General features: G+C 29.2%; 1 protein-coding gene across 1 annotated transcript; it reads left to right on the top strand.

Annotated features, from left to right (window-relative positions):
- The first annotated feature begins 6,668 nt into the window (after nucleotides 1-6,668).
- On the top strand, nucleotides 6,669-21,582 carry LOC100571075. The gene is made up of 3 exons (XM_008181962.3): nucleotides 6,669-7,455; nucleotides 16,949-17,560; nucleotides 20,608-21,582. The coding sequence occupies exons 2-3, from the start codon at nucleotides 16,974-16,976 to the stop codon at nucleotides 21,332-21,334; spliced, it is 1,314 nt and encodes a 437-aa protein (XP_008180184.2). The 5' UTR covers nucleotides 6,669-7,455; nucleotides 16,949-16,973; the 3' UTR covers nucleotides 21,335-21,582.
- Nucleotides 21,583-23,764: the final 2,182 nt, after the last annotated feature.

The raw sequence follows: 23,764 nt of genomic DNA, 5'->3' as shown, positions 1-23,764 counted from the left end.
GCGCGCTCTCTCGCCGTCGTCTCTCTTCTCTCGTACCACTCGGTCACTATGCGGCGATGCGCGCGTGCGTTATACGTGCGGCCGCGACCACTTACCGGGTAACCGGGTCCGCGGCGGGTGACGTACTGGAAATAAACGTACCCAAAGGCTGCTCTACCTGGTTTAAGTGAAAAAGTTCGACATGCGACGAGCCTCAACCACAGGATTTCTATGTAGGGAATAAATGAATAATTGAACACTCAATTTCGGTTGGCAATTGTATGGTATTTTATGTGGTAAATAAGAATAATAATTATGATTTATCTTGTATTGCATTTTATTATTTTTGAAACTGCAGTTGTTTTTTTAAAAAAAAAAATTGAGTGCTGTCATGGACACTCGGTAGAAACGAAGTCTCTTTTCCGACAAATATTATAGATTACAAATACATTTTAGTGGAACCATTCAAAATAAAAGTAAATATCAATAAGTAAATGTGTTTAACATAAATGTGAAAAATAAATGAATTATTATCATTGCTATTTAATTACTAATATATTAATCATTTACAATTATAATAGAAATTACAGGCCTGTGATGAATAAAATATTATATGTATGGTTGTGATGTATTTTTTTCTAAATATCATGAAAATATACTACATCAATAGTGGTGTCATCTCTCGTTGTAGATTCTGCTGGATTGCTTATCATAATATGTAAATTGAACGTGTCCAAAAGGAAAGTTTTAAAAGTTTCCGATTTCTTATCATTAAAATTGATGTTTAAGTCACCAAATTGTTATAATTTATAAATTATAATAAGTATAAATGCATAATATGCAGATCTTATTACGCTGTTTCAAATCCTCACGTTATACCCGTTTTATACTACCTATAACCTACTACCTAGTCTATGCCAAAAAAATCTGTCTAGGCACAAAAAAAAATGTAATTACGGCAAATGTAAAGCACTATATAGGGATATATTATGCAACAATCAGATTATTCTACAAAAACAATTTCATGAAATAAAAATGTAATATTATGTATAAAAGATATAACCAAAAGTTTATGTTTTGTAAGGACCGTGGTATAGATTTCAGTGTCTGATTGTGCATGGACTACGCGTGATGTACCTACGCGCCCAGCACTTTTGAGGATTTCCACTTTTCGCTCGGCACTATGGGGATTCCCACTTTATGGCCCACTGGACGGGAAAAAGCTTCAACCGCGGTCGAAAACCAAACTTTCGGTGCAGGCGTGACATAAAATATATTACCTCTATACAATTCAATACTTATACTTATACTTAGGTATACTTATATTTTATTAGTTATAATAATTATAAATGCATAATATACGTAGTGTAGTGATATATTATCAATAATTATTATACGATCAATATACGCAAGATATATATAATCAATCAACAACTGTCACTTCAACTTACCGCACCAGCTTTTTTTTTTGTTCCATCCTACCGATCGATCTAATAATGAGATAATTGGGAAAAGTGGACTGACCAATCTCAAGTAGACATAATAACGAATTCAAATCTGTTTTAAAAAGTATTATCGCATTACTAGATCGATCAGAATAAAAATTGGATGTTTTGACTAAAATAACTGTTTAATATATCATAAATTATAGTATTTCGTCAGGAACGTTTTTTTCCCGGCTAAGCCCTGCATCGTGCCATAAGAAACTTCGTTTCAAAAATATTTTATATATATCATTTTAAATTTACTATTTTATTTTACCATTAAAAGTGATGTTATTCCTAATACATTTTGTAAAATGAATGAAATGTTTTGCCAACAAAAAAATGGTGGCCGTCCATAGCTAAGCTTCACTTTCTAACAAAGTAAATTTATAGAAGTTCCTTATCTAGTGTAGTATAGTCTTAGGCCTCAAAATTATTTTGGAGAAGCCGTACATTTCCATTGTAATAATATAGAAAGGGTTCTAGGAAAATTAAAAGTTAAAAGCACGTATTTAAAAAGGACTCTTTTTTTAACCCTGACATGAAAATAATATGGTATCAATATGACAATATATTATTATGTAACGTTATTATTTTTGTCATAAATGTTAATAATGATCCTTTACTGGCTTAACTATTATAAATTAACGTTTTTCATTTCAAATATTAGGTATATACGGCTTAAGACATATTATCACAGATCAATGTCAACCTGGCCAAAGCCCCCGAGACACGAACAGAACTGCGAAGCCCTAAGATTTATTTTTTCCAAAAACTAAAATTTAGTATTACTATAAGTTTAGGTATATGGTATCATACATAGGAAAAATCCAAAAATAATTAATGAACACATTTCACGAGGACCTAAAATATATTTGAAATACATGTAAAACGTGGAGGCAGCACCTCCAATTCTTCCTAAATCATCTACAAAAATTAATATAATTTAGCGTCTAATATTCATTTTTTTAGATTTCGAGGGGAGCGATAAACAGTCGAACAACTTAATTAATAATTGATAATTATATTAATAAATTTTGATAAACTTCCATCATATTAGAATGTATAAAAACTAAGAGACAAAAATAAAAAATGTTATCATGCATAAATCTAAAACAATTAAAATAGAATATTTAAGACATTTGAAATTCGTGACTTTTTTAGTTATTTATTTTTATCGATCAGAATTTAATCGGTTGTTTGTAATACAATATTGTAATATTAATGCTTGTAAACCGTAGTTCTTACCTACTCCATAGTCCATAGTATTAACTATACACAAAGTATACACTAATATACTAATAATCAATATAAAGCTTACATATACCCTTCAAACGACGTAAAAGGGCTTCATTGCCCAAAATGCATACGTAGGGATCCCATGAAAAATCCCAGTAGGCTTATCTGCTATAATATAAATTATATTAAACTGCAGCCGATGTCCTACCCTATACAAGTCACAAGAATCGGCTATTCCACAATGTTAATACTTTATTGTGGTGGTGTGGTAGTAAACGTTTCACATCACCGGTTTTTTTCGTCCAACCGCCATCCATCGCAAACCAAAAAAAAAAAACAATTTTCCATCCCGTATTACGTCTAACTTTATTTTATCGCTCTACGCATTGCGTATTTGCGTAACCCTTTCCATTTTATCATCGCAGACCCTTTTCCTTAGCCCCTTTCTTTGCGATTTCTCTGCCTTAGCATTTGCCTAGTCATTCACAGGTAGTGCACACATCCTGTCTAACACTACCTATTTGGGTATCTGAAGTTTGAAATTGAGTGTGTCTCTGAAATTAGTGGCAATAATTACGCTAGAAAAGTCATTTCGGCCGAAACTACGACATGTTGTTTGCCACGAGATGTTTCCTGTTATCTATCTACGTAATGTGTCGTAATAAAACACCAAATTCGTCGTCGCATCGTTGTGTCCAGACCCTTTTCGCAGGTAGTGCACAAGTTTAAATAAGTTTAATAATATATGATTGTGATCTGTGAAATCCAGTAGGGACCCTAAAGTTTCGAAAGAAAAAAAATAATCATTACCTTGTTGTCGGTAAAGAGATTAATAAAAACTAAACATCAAAAAGATAAAAATATTTATATTTAAAACGAACCGCGATAATATTGATATCACATTTAGGTATGTAATTAATGTTTTGTCAAATTTCTCAGGTTGTTCATGTACATAATAGCATTGATTATACATAGTATATATAATAGTATATACATACTATATATAATCAATGATAATAGGCACGACCTATAGACACGCCTCGTCATATACTCGTATTGTATACGATTATACAAACAATGTACTAATATTTACGCACTAAAAATACATTAATACATATTACATGTATTATTATTGTTTAAAACACAATGTTTTTCTCCCACTGTTCCACCATATTGTTTTGATCGAAATCTAGACTTCTATTTCATTAAATTCACGAGGCCGTATAATATATTATATATATTATATTTTATAGCACGAATTTTTCGATAACAAACGATTAGTTATTTCTTATTAGTACTGAGGTGGAACATTATAGCTAATAATGTAATATACACACAGTAGTCGTCAGTCAGTCACACAGATAATGATCATAGTCGACATAAAATTATATTTTAAGCAATACAATTTACAATAGTTTGTACACTAATATAACAAAAAGTAAATTTGAGAAATTGATTGGTATACTATTATAGTGTATAGAATGAAATCCATCGATACGGAATACTATTGAATAAAATATTATAAACATAGTGATAATACATTTTGATTTTAGTGTTTCTAAAACCACATTACGGTTGAATCAGGGTCTATTTTAAGTGTATTTAAAAGCTTAAAAAGTATATCTGATGATAATGTAAATACCTAGGTAATATTATATATATACATGTGATTAACGATTTACCATCGTTTTTTAGACAGGTAAACACAATACTTGTCATATTCGTTACTATTAATGCAATAATACTTACTAAATGTTTTGTGTAGTTGTATATCTAAATATAATATACATAGACGAGATTAGCATAATATTGTGGATTGTAATTAAAAATGATTTATCATAGTAATATCACATATTATAATTATAATATATCTTGACGTAGGTACAGAATGAGAATTTAAATCAGAATGATTTTGTTTAAAAGTTATAATAATTAATAAGAATAACTTAGATTTTATTTTAAAGAAATACATAAAAATCATTCTATTCTTCAATTATTTGTATGACAATGATATGCATAAATGGCATTATAATAATATGAGAAATACACAATACACGCCAACCACGACGTCTTTAGGGCCTGTTAAACGCGCGATTGTTACAATTTTGATCTTGCTATATATAGGTATAATATGTCACACTCACTACTCACACGATGTAATCACTAATCGAACTTTTCATGTAATGAATATACATTTCATGAATTCGATTATAACATGTAAGACGGGTCCATAATTGCATGAAAGCAGAACCATTTTTAATTTATACTACCCTTGGGTAATTTTACGTGGAATAGTCATAGAAAAATTGTATTATCATTGCTATTTCCTATTCATAACAAAATAATATATTAATATCAAGGTATAAGATGAGTAGGTACTTGCACTCTTCATTAACTTGGATAGTTGCATATCAATAAACATTAAACATATTAGTGATACATAAAAAATAGTCATACAGGCTACATTATATAATGTATAATATTATAAAGTAGGTATCTATACACCTGCAGCCATAAAATTATTGAAACATGTGTATTTTATAAATGTTAGTAATTATTGACTTAATTATGTCATGACGGTGATATGGGTAGTATAATTTAATTCATTAATCATTACATTTATATTGTGAGATTGGTCACCATTTGATTTTTCAAATTGAATGTATTTTATAGCATCACGCATATCGCATATTATGGAATACCGAATATGTTGATAATATATAGTATATTATATACAATATTTCTAAAACAAATGTTTTTTGAAGTAAAGCGATACAGTATAATGATAAATGTTGATACTTCTAGAGCGGAATTTCATCTTGCATGCACTTTTACTTTCACGAAAAGTTACCCATGGAGGTTTAATGTAAATTAAAAAAATATGTACACAGGAAATGTTTCTATTTCATGAAATGAATATCTATTTCGAAAGAAAAGTTTGATAACACTATGTGGACGCACATGATATCGATATAATATCACATAATATTCTATAATATACAATTTCTTCAATTTACGCAATGTTAGATTTTTAACTCGAAATATTTTTTATTAATAATTTTGGGAAAATTATAATTAGATATTTAAGGCAACAGTAAAATAAGAAATCTAAGACTAATTATATTATTTTATTTTTTTGAAACTTATTTGTATAACTATAACATAATTTTACATGGTATAATATAGTTGTTTGATGGTGAATTTTTCATGTCATGACGTGCAATATTTTTGAATGTGTTATAGAAATTATATGAATATTCAATATGATTAAATTATTCTTTATTTCAAAAATTAACCAAAGCATAAAAATAAAGATCGATTATTTTTCTCTGTATTTAATGGTTTTAGAATATATGTTTATAAAAGCATAATAATGTATTAGAAGTTTCAAGCCTTTATGGTCATTAAATTCATGAATCGACTAAATTTCAAGTCTTACAAAAAATACCAGAAAAAACGAATTTATGATATTTTACAGATTTAGTATATTTAATTTCAGACTTGAAAATAATTGGAATTTCGATTAAAAAAAAATATGCGATCGCAGTTTAAATTTTATTTAACGCTCAATATTGTTAAATTGTGCTTTGCTGTTATTTGTATAAGAATAATAACAACTATCAAGTATTTTATCACAAATCGTCATTCATTGAAATCGTTATATTATACTACATTTATATAGGTAATAGCTTCCATTATTCGACTCAGAAACTGAATGTTAAGAAACTACGAAATACTTTTTATTATGAAAAATTAATCAGAAATATTTATGTGTCTATTTTAATGATATAAAGTGAACAAATTATTATAGATTTCAGAAAAAATAATTAGGTACAAAAAAGTATGAATACTATAAACTTAATAATATAGTACTATATATGACATTTATTCACGCAATTGCATTTAATAAACTATATAGAATGGCTGCACTCCGATGTCATAGTGTAGAACTCTAGAATATTAGAATTTAGAATATAATTATAAATGTAATTTATTATTTATTAGTAGTGTATAGAATATAGATACTAAGTAGGTACCTTCGATTTTTTTCTAACGTTTATTGTTTACTCATTTTCATTATACAGTGATTTAGCCTTCATGACCCGTAAATATTATTATTTTTTTTGTTTGAATATTTTAGTAATTTTGCACTGCATTCTGCATGTACTTTAATTAAGGTATTTCAATCAGAATATTGATCCAAACTTAATAGTTATTTAAGGTATTTTATAAATGTTATACTATGTTTTATACCCAGATACATATTATGGTTATTTTGCTTAACATAATAATCATCCTTACAGAGTTTATTTAGCTAACTATATTTGAGTGATATATTTTTTTCGAATTGAACGCCCAACGTTCTATCTAATAATATATATAATCCAATAATCGAATACACTTTTTAAATTCATACCATTATTTGTATAATTCCACCGTAATACCTTATAAGTTATAATATATTGTTTTTACAGTACAAAAAGTCATTCGTTTAACTCAGGTTAGCTCAATTTGTCTATGGCATAGCTTTGGCCGGGTTATTAGACTATCGATTAAATTTCATACAACAAGGTTACAAGCTATAGTTGTCTACATGGTTTCTATTGGCAACATACAGCTTAAACAGAACCCCAGGAATATTTTCAGCATTTTCATAAATATGCTCCAACATATAATATGCATTTCGGTGCATTATCACGCGAATCATCCATATGTGATTGAATTACAACGAGAACAATTCTAATTAAGCGAAGTAAGTCAAACAATTATTTTAAATAATAACAATTTGTTTATTTAATCCGTACCCTCATTTACATACTGTATGTATTATTATGATTACACTTCTATAATATATCTCCAAGGATAATATCCTATTGTTTGATAGGATAAAGTCTCTAAAAAAAATATATAGATTATAAAAATAGATAATCCTTAATTTAATAAACGTACGGTATAGGTACAACATAAATTAATATCTAATAGAGTTAATAATATTTAATATAATGTATGATATAGGTAAGATAATTATTAGTTTTATAAGTTTAATTAATTACCTACTTAATTTGTAAATAACCATCTCTATACTAATAATTTGAAAATAAGAAATATTAGACATTTTTTATGTATCGGAAGCTTTTTGATTAGTTGCATATCAGTTATCATAAAGAGCTATTTTAGTATTTTGATGTAAGGACTAGTTTTTGGAAATATTAAATTTTCATATCTCGTTTTATATCTTTGGATAACTTGTTAGGTTAGGTAATAGGTTAAATATAGGTCTAATATTTTATTTTTGGAGTATAAAAGTTTACTTCAAAAAAGTCTAGGTTTTTGAATTTACTGAAATATTTTTAGTTTATAGGTTATATGTGCTACTTGTATGCAATTTATTTAAATTTGCAGCTCTTCCTCAGACCATAAAACGATAAAACCATATTTTATTATAGATTGAGATAAGGCATATAATGTGTTTTTTTTAACCGGTACCTAAATAATATAAAAATGTTTTGTCATATTATAAAATTATTATATAAAATGTATGTAATTTCATATTTACCTCTTTTAGAAGATTCCATCGTAAATACAATTAATGCTTCTATTAACCGATGTAATCTGATCAACAGATTCTGTACTATAATACTATAGCAAGTATACACTATATAATTATGTATATGTTCATATTTAGTTGTTACTATTGTTAGTAAACAATAAAAAAAATATTAATTAACAATTATAATAATTGTAATTGTTAATGATTCCTAAATTGTTTTTAGAATAATTATTCTATTATTTTGTTATTAATAATTGTCATTACTCATTAGTCATTACCAACTCTAAATAGGTAATCAATCAAATCCTTAAGATAATTTCACTTTTCTATTTTAGTGTGATAAATGTTATTATTGAACTGAAATCACAAAATTTTAACAATTTCAACATTTTACTGTTTTGTATATTTTATATAATTTTTGATTTGTTGTGATTATACCAGCAAGTTCAGATCGTGTATTCAAAATAAAAAGTATATAACATATTATCATACATTTGTTTTGAACTTGAGTCCGCCAAGTGGCGACAACTATGGCCATTCGCTATTGTAGGGATTATGGACTATAATTGGTAGGTTTGGTACGCGGTAAGGTTGTTAAGGTAGGTAATCAATACGTGTATGTGTGGCAAGGTTTTGACTACTACGAATCCGGGTGGTCATCCATCCGGGAACTAGTAGTAGCGGACGTTACTTACTCACAGTCACATTGCGTGACTGATAGCAGCCAATGCGCCAAGCCATGTCACATATCATAAATTGTTACCTAGTTAAATAATTATAATACATTTCCATAAAAAAATTGGAAATTTGTAGGTATAGAAGAAAATGAATATCTAAAAATCTCCATTCAATATATATCGTATTACCATTGATTATGAATAGGTACTAATTTTAGTATTCATAATCAATGGAATTACCTACGCATTTACGCTGCTGTTTTATCAAGGTTTAACTTGGATTTTACGAATTTATTTATCTACACATTCTAGATCACTCATATTATAATATATTATGTAAATTCAATAAATTCTTAATAACGTCAATTTAATGGCTGCAGAAACGTATGAATAACTATATATAAATTCCTGAAAAATAACTTAAATTGTAATTTGTATACAAAATTGAAAATATAATATAATGTGCGTCTTGTCTTGTCACGCCACCCTCAGGTCGTAATCTTCGGAAAACTGTCTCGTTGGACTTGAATTAATGAAGCTTGCAAGTATAATGGCTTATTCATCATAAATATTAAATACTATTATATTATAATAATATTACAATAATAATTGATAACAGCCACGTTTTTCATTTAAATTGATCGGCGATGGAAAATATCGCGATTTCCCACTCGCTAGTATTTTCACGTAGATATACCCATATATTATACAATTGCGTTTGAGATTCGAGGTGCGGATTTTGAATTTGTTATTATTTGGTATCAATATTATTAAATTTTTTTTCCCAATAATGTAGTTTAATCCTCCGAAGGAATGCAAAAAATGGTGTTCTAGGTACAAATTAGGGTCTGCAGCGCTAACACATTACGCCCTATTATTCAGACTTTCACACTGAGAAATATTTGGAATATTTGGAATTTTTTTACTAAGATATTCGTTTTTTGATAAGCAGTGGTGTCGTGTGTCACAACTCATGACCTGCTACCCTAACTCATTTTATCATGTCGTAATACCTTCACGGGAAGGCCTTTAAATTCTGTCTAATCTGTAATTTTATTTATATTCAAGACTGGGCAAGTTAATGATTTTTTTGCAACTCAGTTAAGTTAAGTTAATATGCACCAATACCAAAAAGTTAAAAGTTATAAGTTAATACACACTTTTTATTAAGTTAAACAATTTTTTTATACAATGCTTGCGTAAGTACTTTATTTTTTGCCAATCCAAAACTAAATTATAGGCTGTATTATAGTGTTTATACTTTATACTTTATACAGTATTTCCGTATAAGTTGGATTGGACAAATATAACATTTTTAACTTTAAACAGTTTAAACACGGTAAATATTTTTTGACATGAAAATGAAATAGACTGAGATAGTGAAATGTAATAAAATTAAAAACAAAATTACTTAACTTAACTTACTTCTTAAAATGAAAAATTAATCACGTTAATTAAAAATTAAATCTAGTAAGTTAATAGTTAAGTTAATGAAAATCAAAAAGTAACTACCTAGGTAGTTAATGCTAGCCTTGTTTATATATATATTTTAATTTTAATTATTCCATCAATTGTTCTCATTGTTCTACCTTGTAACAGATAAAAATTCTTTTAACAACAAAAAAAAAAGATATTTGTTTTAATTTATAATTTTAAACATTAGTTATTTTAAAAAAATATGTACAATAATCAATAAGGGAAACCTCACTGAAAAAAAAATGTTGTATTTATTTGATTGAATATTTACTGTCTTACAATTGAATAAAATAAAAATAATAAGACTTTAAATAAAGTTTAAAGCTTAGACTGTATTATTATGGTCTAGATACTTATACGCAAATGTGTTTGCAAATAAAGATAGAAAAATATTTTGGGTTTGTGAACACAAGTTTTATTGTAGTTGTATAAAAAAGTTTTTAAAAAGAAAATCATGTTTTAGTGAAACTTTAATTCGTACAACACACATTATAGTTTTTTTGTCCATCAATTTAGATATAATATATTTATGTATAAAATATACATTTAATATTTTCCTCAGTATTTTTTGTTCACACCATCATCTCGGCGCGTTTTATTAAGTATAAAATATAATTTATAAGTTTTGAACTTATAACAACAAACAACAGTTTTACATATTATAATGATAATAATATTTTGTCCGTATATAATATATACTTAAAGATCGGATATTCACGTTCACAATTTCACATGATAAACCCGAAATGCTTTAGTAATATAGTAATATACTTATTCGGGTTCAAAATATTATTTAATATTAGTATGTTACACGCCAGTGTAACATACTATAACACTGCAGAAAGACGTCGGCATTATGATATTTTTCAATTATTCTCGGTCAGGCCACCACAGCCTCGATGTAGCTACACCTGCAGCGGCAGTACAATAGCAGTTCGGGTAGGTGGAAATATTTTAAACATTACACACACAAACGATCTCAGCTAGGGGCGGCTACGGATTATATTCACGGTTTACCTGTAATTGTGTGTCTGATAAATGTTGCTAGGGTCTGCTTTTATGGCGACTATATACGCGTATAGGTACTATATGTGAGTGTCGTCCAAAAGGTAAAATATTATAATATTATAAGAGGATCGAGGATGAAAAAAAAACGTAGGTAGGTAGGTTAGGAATTCAATGAATACGAAAACATGCCATTTCTCTACCCCTTTGCGCCTAATCCTTATATTTATAAAAAAAAATAAATATTTTCATATGACACAAAAATTTTTTGTTGTACACGGTATATACATATCTTGCCTGCAGTACTGTCTACATAATAATAATATTAAACTTGAAAAATAACCACTTTTTGAAACGTGCGGGGACGAATACGGTGTGCGTACATAATAATATTATACTCGCACACCTGACAATATAATTACCTCGTACAACGAAAATATTTTAACAATAACACAATTATAAGCGAACTGAACACGAGTAAATACATTTTAATCTAAAATTAAAAATCGTATACTATTATTTTATTCATTCGACCTAGGTATATAACTCAACTATACACGTATAATGACCATCCGTGTAGATTTTATTGTTAACGCTTTCCTTTTATTATTATTTAAATGCACATAGTACATATTATAATGAACAATTTCGGTGGGCACCTACTTACTTTTGCGTGTCTTGTACAATATTTAAACAGTTTCAGACATTGCTAAATATGCCGCGGTGGGCGATGGTGTCATGCCGGTTTATTTAAATTATAAACTCCACGGTTGTTGGTTTTACTTGTAGGTATTCCATTATTTTTTTTCCAAAGACCTTACTAATGACATTAGTTTGTTTGCGACTTTGCGTATATATTTTATATGTTGGTTGGCAAATATTCGTGTGTGTGTGTGTGTGTGTGTGTGTGTGTGTGTGTGTCAGTGTAACCCTGCAAAGAAAACCGAATTTCACTGCGTAAACTTTGAAAACTACCTTTTAAGACTTTTTTAAGTCGATGCAAAAGCATCGGCATTAGTATAAGATCTAAGTTTGATAAAAAAAAAAAGAGAAGAAAATAAGTAAGACCTAAACCGTAAAGGAGATGTTGACCGTTATCGTTATGACGTTATTCGTTACACGTAGGTACCTATACATTATTTGTCGAACGTAAGTACCTATGGGCTATGAAGTGTATATATGTCAGAATTAACGATTACAAATGTTGATTATTAGTTTTATCAATTAAATAATATAAAACTATACCTATACTAAATTGCCATAATAATGTAAATAATTACCATCTTCGGAATTTTGAGAGATCACCATTATTAAAAAATGTGTAGGCATGATAAACTTAGGAATATAATTAAAGAGACCAAATATTATCATATTATATAACTATTATAAGTTATAACATACGACGGCAAAAGGTATACAACGCTAATTTGCACGTACCTATATTTAATTTAGCACTGTTTAGAACAAAGTAGAATTTATAGATCTAGAATATTTTTGAAATTCAAATTGAATAGTCGTTTATGTCGTGTAAATTCAAACATTATAATATGTGGTATTAGTACTTTGATTTATATAAATTATTGCATACTAGCTGTAATATAATATATTTTGTTTAAATTGTAAATTTATTGCTTTGTGGATGTATTATATATTACTCAGCTATTCCACAGTCACGTATATTTCCACAGTCCACACCATATTATTTATGAATTATTATCAAACAGTAATTTCAAACATAATCAAACATAAATGTTTGTATTTGTTTGGGTAGGAAGGTGTTTATATCCAATGGTAGTGAAACTGAGATGGGGGTGATGAGGGGTATAGCATGACTTATTTTTCAATGTTTAAGGTCTGCAAATAACCATAAATAATATTTTTAATTATCAAATAGTCCATGTTAAGAAACAGCCATATCCCCTCCCCCCGTGACAAAATAATTTGACCACCACTGTGTATATCCGATATCGCACATGTATTATTATTATTATTATTATTATTATTATTATTATTATGAACATCTACACGTTATTTTGTTATAACTCATACACGAACATCCATCGATAGGTATAGACGCGTATTAAAGTATCTACCTGATATTTCACCAAATATTCAGATTAGAATTGTATAGATATAAATACATAATAATATTATAATGTAATAATGTATATTTCAATATTTTATATTGCTCAATTTGACTATTTATAGATAATTTAAATATTTGACTTTATTTATGTTGATAAGATTGTTTTTCTAAGTTAAAAGCTTGAGTTAAATATACCACGGTTCCTCTTAAGTTTATCTTACAGTAATAAAAAATATCATATTAAAATACAATCCCTCTGTTATTTATAATAGTGTTAGAAGTTCAGATTTTGAAAAAGTTGTCAAACTCACAAAAGTGTATACATATTTTCGTAATTGAAAATCAGTATAAACATTAATAAAATATTAAGGGTTAAGGGTAAAAATACAAAATGTAATAAAATGTATGGATTCACAATTTTTTTGTTAAATTTGTCTATTCCATAGAATTACCTAATTGTATTGTATATATTGGTATAAATGTATAAAATACACGGTGATTTTTTAAGCATGCTTTCCTTTAATACCTAGTAAATTAATTATTCAAATTCTGATTTTTAGAAATTTAAGCATACTAAAAAACCATATTTTAATATTTCAGATATTTTAAGTCACAAAGTAGTGTCCTGTGACGATATAAACGTCTATTATACAAATGAGAACTCCCCACCCTTTTTTACTGCAAATTATTCAGTGGATGATTTTTTATGTATCTAAATAAAAATTCTAATGAGTTGTTTCTGCCTTTCTGAGTTATTAAAATGTTTATACTTAGTATAATAATCCTTAAAAATAGTTTTACAAAACTTTAAACTATATGTAATATTATATATTTATATACAGTATAATTTATTAAACTTGGATATTTTTTAAAAATATTATATTATAGTAATAACTAATAAATATAATAAATAGCCTTTTAAAATCATGTAAGCCCCCATATCGCTATGCTTAACCCCGTTACCATGGACATAATTTCTTTAGTTAAAAAAGTTATATATCTGAGAAACAATCCTTTCAAATGTTGGTTAAGTACATCAATATTTCCAAAAAAAATATCGGCTTAAGAATTAAAAGTGAAAAGGGGGTCCTATTTGAAAAAGATAGGCAAGTTTCTATTATTCACAAGATGGTCCTTGAATGGTACAAAAATCTCAAAAATTCAAAAATATGATCTTCAAGTGTATATGAAAATTACAAAAATTTGAATTTGAATGTACCTACCTAATTTAAGCATACAAATAGGGTGAACATGCTTAAAAAATCGCTCTGTATATTATATCTGAATGTTTAAAACGACCAACTCAAACGATGTAATATCTTTATGTGAGTACAAGTTTTGTAATTAGAGGAATTAGGGTGAAATGCGAAGCCCATAAAAAACATGCAATTAACAACGACGATGTCAAGTGACATCAAATCAAAAATAGTTAAGAACGACATAATTATACAGTAGGTACAATCATTGTACTACAATGGTATGATACGTATATTATAGGACCACTTACATAATATAATATAGACTTTTAAATTAAAATTTAATTTAAAACTCTGAACGTCTTTTATCTTTAACCTTTTTAACAAACAATATTTAATCGAATATAATATGATATATCCATTCAAACCTTCACAGAATGTTACTGAGACTGAATAACGATTGTACAGGCCACTGAGCATTCACTCTACCAATTTTAAGAAACATTATAAAAGTTATTAACAGTAAATAATTGATATTATGATTTTAAATAATATTTGATTTTATTTTATTTGAATTTTAGTGTTTCATCAAATTGGTATAATTTTAACAATAAATTTAAACATTATTTTATATTATGCATTCTTGAAAAGGAATTTAAATATTTTGTAAATAATATCACACTTAACCAACTATAATATTATGTATTTAAATTATTTTTTTATTATTCGTGTTTTTAATTTATTTTTTTTCTCTATAAAATCAATCTTTCTATAGTACATTTTTTGAAAAACTTCCTCGTTAATTAAACGAGTATATTTATGCTTTCGTTTATTACATAGAAATGATTAAGCAACTAATATTTAACTTGTTTAAAATATTATATTCTTGCCTTGTATAGTTGTGATAGTTTATCATGTGATATTTTGATTTTAGGATGACATTGTGTTGACGCGTCGATTTGTTCCATCTGGCACTATTCTAAATTCTTCACTCAGTAACCACACCATTTTCAACCGGAAATACTCCACTCAAAAAAAAAAAACTTACCGCGTCACTTTTTCCTGAGAAATATCACTGCCTCTGTATATATTTTGACTCACACAAAATTATTTACTGCCTACAAAACTTGTGATTTTTTAAAAATCGTATTCCAAGTTTAATAAATTAGAAGTTAGAACAATAATATAGGTGATATAAATAAAAAAAGATTTTAAATTAAAAACACTCAAAAAAAGTAAATTTTCCATTTCAATAGCCATAAGAATATTATTTACACAGTTATTATTTTGAATATTTTTACCTACATGATAAATGTTGAATTGTAATAACCAGGGCTCGGATATATATGTATTTATACAATAAAAATATGTACATAAATATGTGCTAAAGACTTCAAAATATGTATTATCGAAAAAAAAAATGATAATTAATAATATAATAAAATGTAATAAAAAATGTATATTTATCTAATTATATTGATTACAAACATTAATTAACATTCGTTTTTAAATTTTCGAATCCAAAAGATCGCCGATATTGTCATAAAATCTTAATAATAATTAATAATAAAATGTAATAAAAAATGCATATTTATCTATAGTTATCTCATTATCTTGATTACAATTAATAATAACATGCACTTTTAAATTTTCAAATTCAAAAGATCGTCGATATAATATATAGCCATGATAACCTTTCAATTATTCTAACTCTGAAGAAAAGACATCAAAACTATATAATTGTATAAATATGTGAGAAAAAATTGAATAATTGTGAAATATGCAAAAACATGTATTTATGACAAAATATGTAAAAATATGTAAAAATATGTAAAATCAAATATAGCTCGTTTTATCAAAAACATTGTGAAACAGATTTATAACTTGCCGAAATTAGTTTATCATGTCGCAGATAAAAATATGCATTTACATATAAATCCGAGCCCTAGTAATAACTCTAAAAAAATTCAAAAGGACAGAAATTTTAAATTTTGAAAATCATAATGTAATATTAAAAACATCTTACATTACTATATATGGTAGAAGCATAAGATAATATATATACTTATTGTTACAATTATACGCTGAATACTATTTCTTACGTTCTGGTCTCGTTGTCCATAAATATGGAACATAACCGTAACCTAATCAAAATACTTGTATATTAAAACCAGCGACAGACACTAGACTTAAACACCGGCCGTATATAGTTGTACTTGGTATCGATGAATAAATTGTTTTATTTGTGCCCGCAGACGGTCCGCCATCGTCGGACATATTATGTTCGACGGCAGCGGCGGCGGCAGAGGCGGCGGCGGCAGTGGCAGCAGTAGCGGTGGCGGCGGCCACATGGACGTTAAAGTGGTGTACGCCAACCCGAACGGGACGCTGTCCATACTGCCCGACACGGCAGCCGGTGTGTCACCGTGGCGTCCGTCATCCGTGTCGCTGGCCGCGGTGTACCTGACGCTGTCGTCCGCGGCCATCGCGTCCAACGTCATGGTGCTGACGGGCATCGTCACCGCGGACAGGCTGCGGTCGCCGTACGCAGTGCTCGTGTCCGCGCTGTGCCTGCAGTGCGCCATGGACGCGGCGGTCGGCCACTACGCCACCACCAGAGAGCTGTTGACGGGCGGCGGCAGCGGCGGGGCCACCATGTGCCGCGGCGTGGCCACCGTAACGGCCGCCCTGTCCGCCGTCGAGCTGGTCACATTCGCCGCGCTCGCGTGTCTCAACACGTTCGTCCGGGCCGACTACGCCGAGCTGCCCCTGCCGGCCGCTGCCACCCTGTGGGCCGCCCCTTCCATGTACACGTACGTCATACTCACGCCCACGCTGCTGTTCACCACGCGATATTTCCCGTCCAGGTACGTATTCCGACGCCCCACGTATATACGACAGGCTGTCGTTGCATGATTGAGACCATTAAGAGACTTTTTACGACACGATCGCGAGCAAATTTGTAAGGTACTTAAGTATCAAATGATATAACGAAATACAAACAAAAAAAAACCGTTTCTATTGAGCATAAAAAAATTAAACAATTTTGAACTATATTATGCGAAAAAATGTCAATTAAAATGATTACGATAACACAATTATATAGTATGAATTCATACCTTCACGATTCCACGGTCATAATATAATGCGACGTACTTTTTGATAACAATAATAATTGATAAGCGATCAGGCTAGGATCGAAAACTCACTATACTCAAACTAATTATTTCTATAATAATTTGGCAATTATACTTACAGTTAGGTAGGTACTCATCTTATCAGCTTTATGTCCATATTATTGTGAATGTCTTAGCGGTGACAAATATTTAAATGAGTTTTATGTAACGTTTATATAATGATCAATCGTATCATGGAAAAAATCTAACTTTGTGATATTTTCAACGGAACTTTACCATACAGAACCAATTTATTATTAATCAATAACATTTTCGATAAGTGTACATAAAAATATAAGATATACCGTGTGTAATAATTCCTATACATTATAAATAGCATATACGTGAAATAAATAATTTACAAGACTTAAGTTCAAATGTGGTAACGTCGCTTAAAATATTCTATGTTCAATCGTATATTTTACCGATATAACGGTATGTGCAGTGACATGCTTAGGTCCAGGGAGATGCTATCTGCACCCGTCGCCCTTAGTAGCATATAATTTGAAACAACATGCGATTGGAATGACAATTTATTTTTTGAACTTTTACATTTTTAACATTCATTGGGGACACTTAACAAACATTTTTCGATACGTTAAAGTGGTTCATCACTTTATCAATGACTTATTTTAATATTTTTCGACAGTGATTACTGGTTTCTATATTACCACATAAGCACAATCATTAACTTAAGTTAATGACTACACTTATTGTTTTATAATTATAATATTGTACTCTTAATATAATAAAATTGTTTAATACTCTTAAACGCGAAAACATGTTTGTTTATATAACAATTAACAGTATACAAGTTTGAAGTTATACTGTTGGTATACTTTTATTTTGTGAATGTGGGGAGGTAATAAAACTATATATTGTTACTAGCTATGCAGTAAACCTAAATACACCACTTAATTAATTAATTTACCATCAACCACTCATTTTAAGCATGATTTTGTAAATTTTTTACATTGAAATTACTAATAACTAATAAGTAACCATAATTTCTATACTTCGTGGTATTTTTGGCTTACCTGTTATCAAAATGAAAGGTTCTGTTTACACGTTTCTTAAAAATCTAAAGTGGTTATTAAAAACCATATGCAAATATTTTCAAAATTGAATAATTTTAAATTCCGCGTATAAATAATAATGCCAGTTTTAGAGTTTTTGCAGGGGTTGGGTAGAAGAGTTTTCTTGTATAAATTATACTGTAATCACCAGGTGATATACATTGAACAAACATGTTGTATAATATCGTTGTAAATATACGAGTGCGGGCACGATCGCGACAGGCAAACAGAAATAGGTACTTATAAACGTCGATATTTTACAATTTATTGCTGTTTGCAGAGAAAATGCTCTCTATATAATATTATGTAATTAAAATAATACTATAATACCTATGTAATATAAAGCGGGGTTTAAATTTATACGCGTAATGAACATTATAAAAAATGCACTTTGGAATCTATCATCGAATCATATAATATGAATACTTATAATTTTTTTTTTATTAAACTTAAGTTTTGGCAACTATGGCCATTAGCATTTCGTAGGTGGGTTATGGTTGGTTCAGGAACACGTGTATGTGCGAGGATTCGTTACTAAAAACTCAGGTGGTCACCCGTACGGGAACTAGCGACGTCGACCGATGCTTGACTTCAGAACACGTTAATGACTGGGGCCAACCGCTGCCCCATGAACATAATTTTAAATGTTGTAAATAGTAGTTTTATACTTATATGCCTTATACTTTAAAGTGTATACCATTATTATGCTATTAAAAGCACAAATTATTAATATAAAACAAAAATTACGTTTAGTGGAAAATGTTTAGGTATCTATATACACATTATCTTGTTTTTAAATGCTTTTGATTTTACAGTGCAAAAAGCTTTGAACATACTTAATCATATATTTACTATAACCAATTTATTTTTATACGACAAAAGCATATTACACCGAATGTTACCCGATTGATGTGCATATACAATATGGTTGTACAATGGTTCTGGTTTCACTAAAACAATGATCACTGCATATTTTAAATTTTTTGTACAAATACTGGAATACAATGGAGTTTCAACTTCCTGAATTTCCGTACTTAATGATTCGAATAACTATATATTATATTTGTACACAAGTCGGTGAAAATGTAATTACCTACCTACACACAAATGATAAAAACATATAGGTACGTATGCGAAAAAAATATATTTCATCGTCAAGTATTTCAATTCCCAGTTGGTAAACTTGTCGTTTGTAAACGAATTACAAATAACGATATTCTGTGGAAATAAATTATTTCCGCGGATTTTCAATCAGTGTTTGTCAAATTAAAATTCAATTACTTTATTTAAATTTAATTATTTTGTCCAGATTTAATGACATTGTCAACTCTATCATATTATTATTCTCATTTCTGTTGAAAATAAGTTAAATAAATACAGTTGAGTTATATACCTTATATCTATATATATACATAATATAGATATATATATATATATATATATATACATATAAATGTATATTATTGATGAACTAGAAAATTGAGTAACAATTAATTTTAGAAATAAAAAAACTACAACAGTTGACTTTTAAGATAATTTGTTGCATATTATACAAAATAAGAATTGAAATAAATAATGAAAAAATTAAATAGGCACACACATTTATATTTAAAGTTATATTCTAAAATATAAAAGTAATTTTTAAATATTTGTTTTTTTCAGGGGTCGTTGCGGTTTCATTGCAAATACAACTGGATGGTTTTACCCATCTTTATTGATTGTTTTCAGTTTTATGATACCGTGGTCGATATCATTTTATTTTGTTTTTGTATCCCGCCCTTCGACGACTACCAATTCGGCCAATGTCTTAGTGACACCCACCCAAACAAAAAGCCAAATCGATCTTGTACCGTCCAAATTAATTTTTGCATCTTATACAATTCTTGTAACACCAAGTCTTATTTCGTCTAGTGTTTATCTTTATAGCAACCCGAACATCAATCCTTGGGCCGAAAACGAAGCACCAGAAGACATCTTAGATGGCTTCTTGTCAAAACTGCCAATTCTGTTTGACGTATTTGTTCCGTTGGTCCTAATATACTATCATAAAGTGTTCAGAAAAAAATGTAGGGAATTGTATTTACATGGGTTTAGGAATTCCGTCTCAGACGGCCGTCAAATCTCTATCGAAAGACTGAGACGATCTAGAAAGAACGAATGTTTAGCAGATGACGCACCCGTATTATTTCTTGAACGGTCTGGCTTGATAAACGTTAGGTTTCCGAGCGAAGACGGTTTCATGATGAAGGTGTGTGATTTGAATCAAAAAGAAGACAATAATTCAAATGGCAGAAAAGAAGTTCGTTTTTCGATAAAAGTGAGTAAAGCTCCTAACGAAAGTGGTATTTATAGTACAAAAGAACCTAGGGACGAAGAATCGAGCCTTTGATGGGAAAACATAAATACTAAGAAAAGTAAAGCATTCTAATTATTACATTCCATAATTTAATTTATGTATATCTATGTGACTATGTAATATAAAATAAGTATCATGATATATGAGGTAGAACAAATTATAAAATTACATTTAATTTTTATTGAGTCTTTGCATTTAACGTATAACATAACAATGGAAAACCGAAATCAAAATTATATTATTTAAAAATAACTTCACTGTAGACAAATAAAAATGTAATGCGTTTTTTATTAGGTATATATTATGTTTATTGTAAACAATTAAAAATAATTTATTTTATTATTATTATTATTTTTTTTTATTACCAACCCTAATAATAATTGTGTACAGTTTTTATAAGGTCTTATAATTAATTGAAATTGTATTTTTTACAAAGAGAATATATTTTTTATTCATACCCTAAATCTTTGATTACCAATAAAATTTGCTGGTTGCTGGACACCGAATAGTTGTGTACCGTCTGCGAATCCTAGGCCTCCACCGAATCCTTGGTTTTGATATCCATATCCTAGCTTCTGATACGGATTGAAAACGTTTCCTCCTTGATACCCGTTCCACCCTAAATTGTAACCCTGACCCTGATTGGTTTGGGAATACGGGAGAACGTGACCCGTGTATTTTCCTTGATCGAATCCGTCAAATTCGTGAGCGAACCCTCTCTGGATGTATCTGTTTCCGTATTGTCCGAATGATCTGAGCGCCATGAGAACAACATAGACAGTGGTAAGCAGAATCTATTTATTTTTATATTTTTAAAACGAGTTAATATAAAACGAAATGAAAACTATATAGATGAAAATAAAACTTTATAGGTATATCAAAAGAAAGTATTATATTATTTACCTTGGTGTTGACGTCCATTATTATATTTTATTATACTTGTATTATATTGAACGTGGATAGTTGATTACTGGTTGCTAACTCGAAGCCGACTGAAGATCAAAACGACTGACACTGTGAAAATGATCCGAACCGAAATTAAGAGCGTACTTATATAGGAAAAGTAATACACCATGTACATACAAACAATAACGTATAATAACTACCTGTTGGATAACAAATGACAAAACAAACTTTCCAATTTGGATCGATTAAAGTAATTTTAGAATATATTTTTAATAATAGATTCGCCGGATTGTATAACAGTTAAAACGCCATAAAATCGGTCTTAAAACGTTATGCTTTGATTTGTGGTTTTAATTTATAACATTATAAATATAGGTACGTATTTTATTTTGCTAGTTCGCTATTATTTTGAATCGAATCAGTAAGTCATATACTCGTCATCTCATTCGTTCATAATTGAAAGTACTTAAGAGGACGCTATACACCCACATGTGTTGTCTCCGTCTTACAAATGTACAACATAGAAAAAACTGTTTTGCGCGGGAAAGAACCAAAAAGGCTATAATCATAACTAAAAAACAAGATTTTCACCACTAAGAAGGAGAACTTTGGTTGTGCAACGTTGTTTTTATTTTTTTGATATAATTTATAAGAAAAAAGATTTTAATATTTGTATAACACAAACAATAATGATTTTTGAAACAGTAAGAACTTTTTTCATAAAAGTGATATCAAAAAAGAAATAAAAACATCGATGTACGGCCAAAGTTCTCCTTTTTATGTGGTGAAAATTTCGTTTCTTAGTTATGACTGTAGCCTTTTTGGTTCTTTCCCGCGCAAAACGGTTTTTTCCATGTTGTACATTTGTAAGACGGAGACAACACATGCGGGTGTAGCGTCCTCTTAATCATTTAGGTACCTGCTATGTTATCATTATAATAATATTCGAATACATAAAATAACCACTTTGCGGTATTCCTCTAAATATTAATACCTTTAAATTTTAATCGCGCGATTCGTTTGATCGAAGCAGCTCGATTTGTCGAAGAACCATCATTCGCGTTATATCATATAATAATATTATTACAATCGCAATAATACTATAGACATATTATTATTATTATAAAACAGTTGCAGATTTCTACACTCACAGAGTCACTTGGTCAGTGGAGTTGGCTGTCTGTAATTAAAAACTTTGCATCATATTATTATAACCTAGGGGAGTTTTGACGTAAAAATCAGAACGGCGACGTAGAACCGATATATTTGTGTTCAGTGCAAAACGCCCTACACGGTGGACGACACTCGTGACAGTAATTGAAAATCGTCCTTCACAACAGCGATGGGGTGTCCTCGTTCGCCGTAATCCTGAGCAGGATACGGTAACTGCTGCAGGAGAGCAATACAAATACATATTATACTGTACGTCAAGTATAATAATATTATTACTATCCTCCCCCCTCCCCCCAATGCCCGCGGCGTCTGTCGCAAATGAATTTCATTGTTGCAGTACCGACGTGCCGTCTTCGCACGTGTGAAGTCACTGATGTTGATAAT

This window comes from Acyrthosiphon pisum, chromosome A1 (assembly GCF_005508785.2).
Source record: "Acyrthosiphon pisum isolate AL4f chromosome A1, pea_aphid_22Mar2018_4r6ur, whole genome shotgun sequence".
NCBI classification, from domain to species: Eukaryota; Metazoa; Arthropoda; class Insecta; order Hemiptera; family Aphididae; genus Acyrthosiphon; species Acyrthosiphon pisum.
Note: the sequence above shows the minus strand (reverse complement) of the source record. Positions and strands in the feature narration are given on the sequence as shown.

Excerpts from the sequence above, each read along its gene's own strand:
- LOC100571075 (XM_008181962.3), top strand. The coding sequence starts at position 16,974 with ATGTTCGACGGCAGCGGCGGCGGCAGAGGCGGCGGCGGCAGTGGCAGC. Across the intron at positions 17,561-20,607 it reads ACGCGATATTTCCCGTCCAG|GGGTCGTTGCGGTTTCATTG; the intron begins GTACGTATTCCG and ends TGTTTTTTTCAG.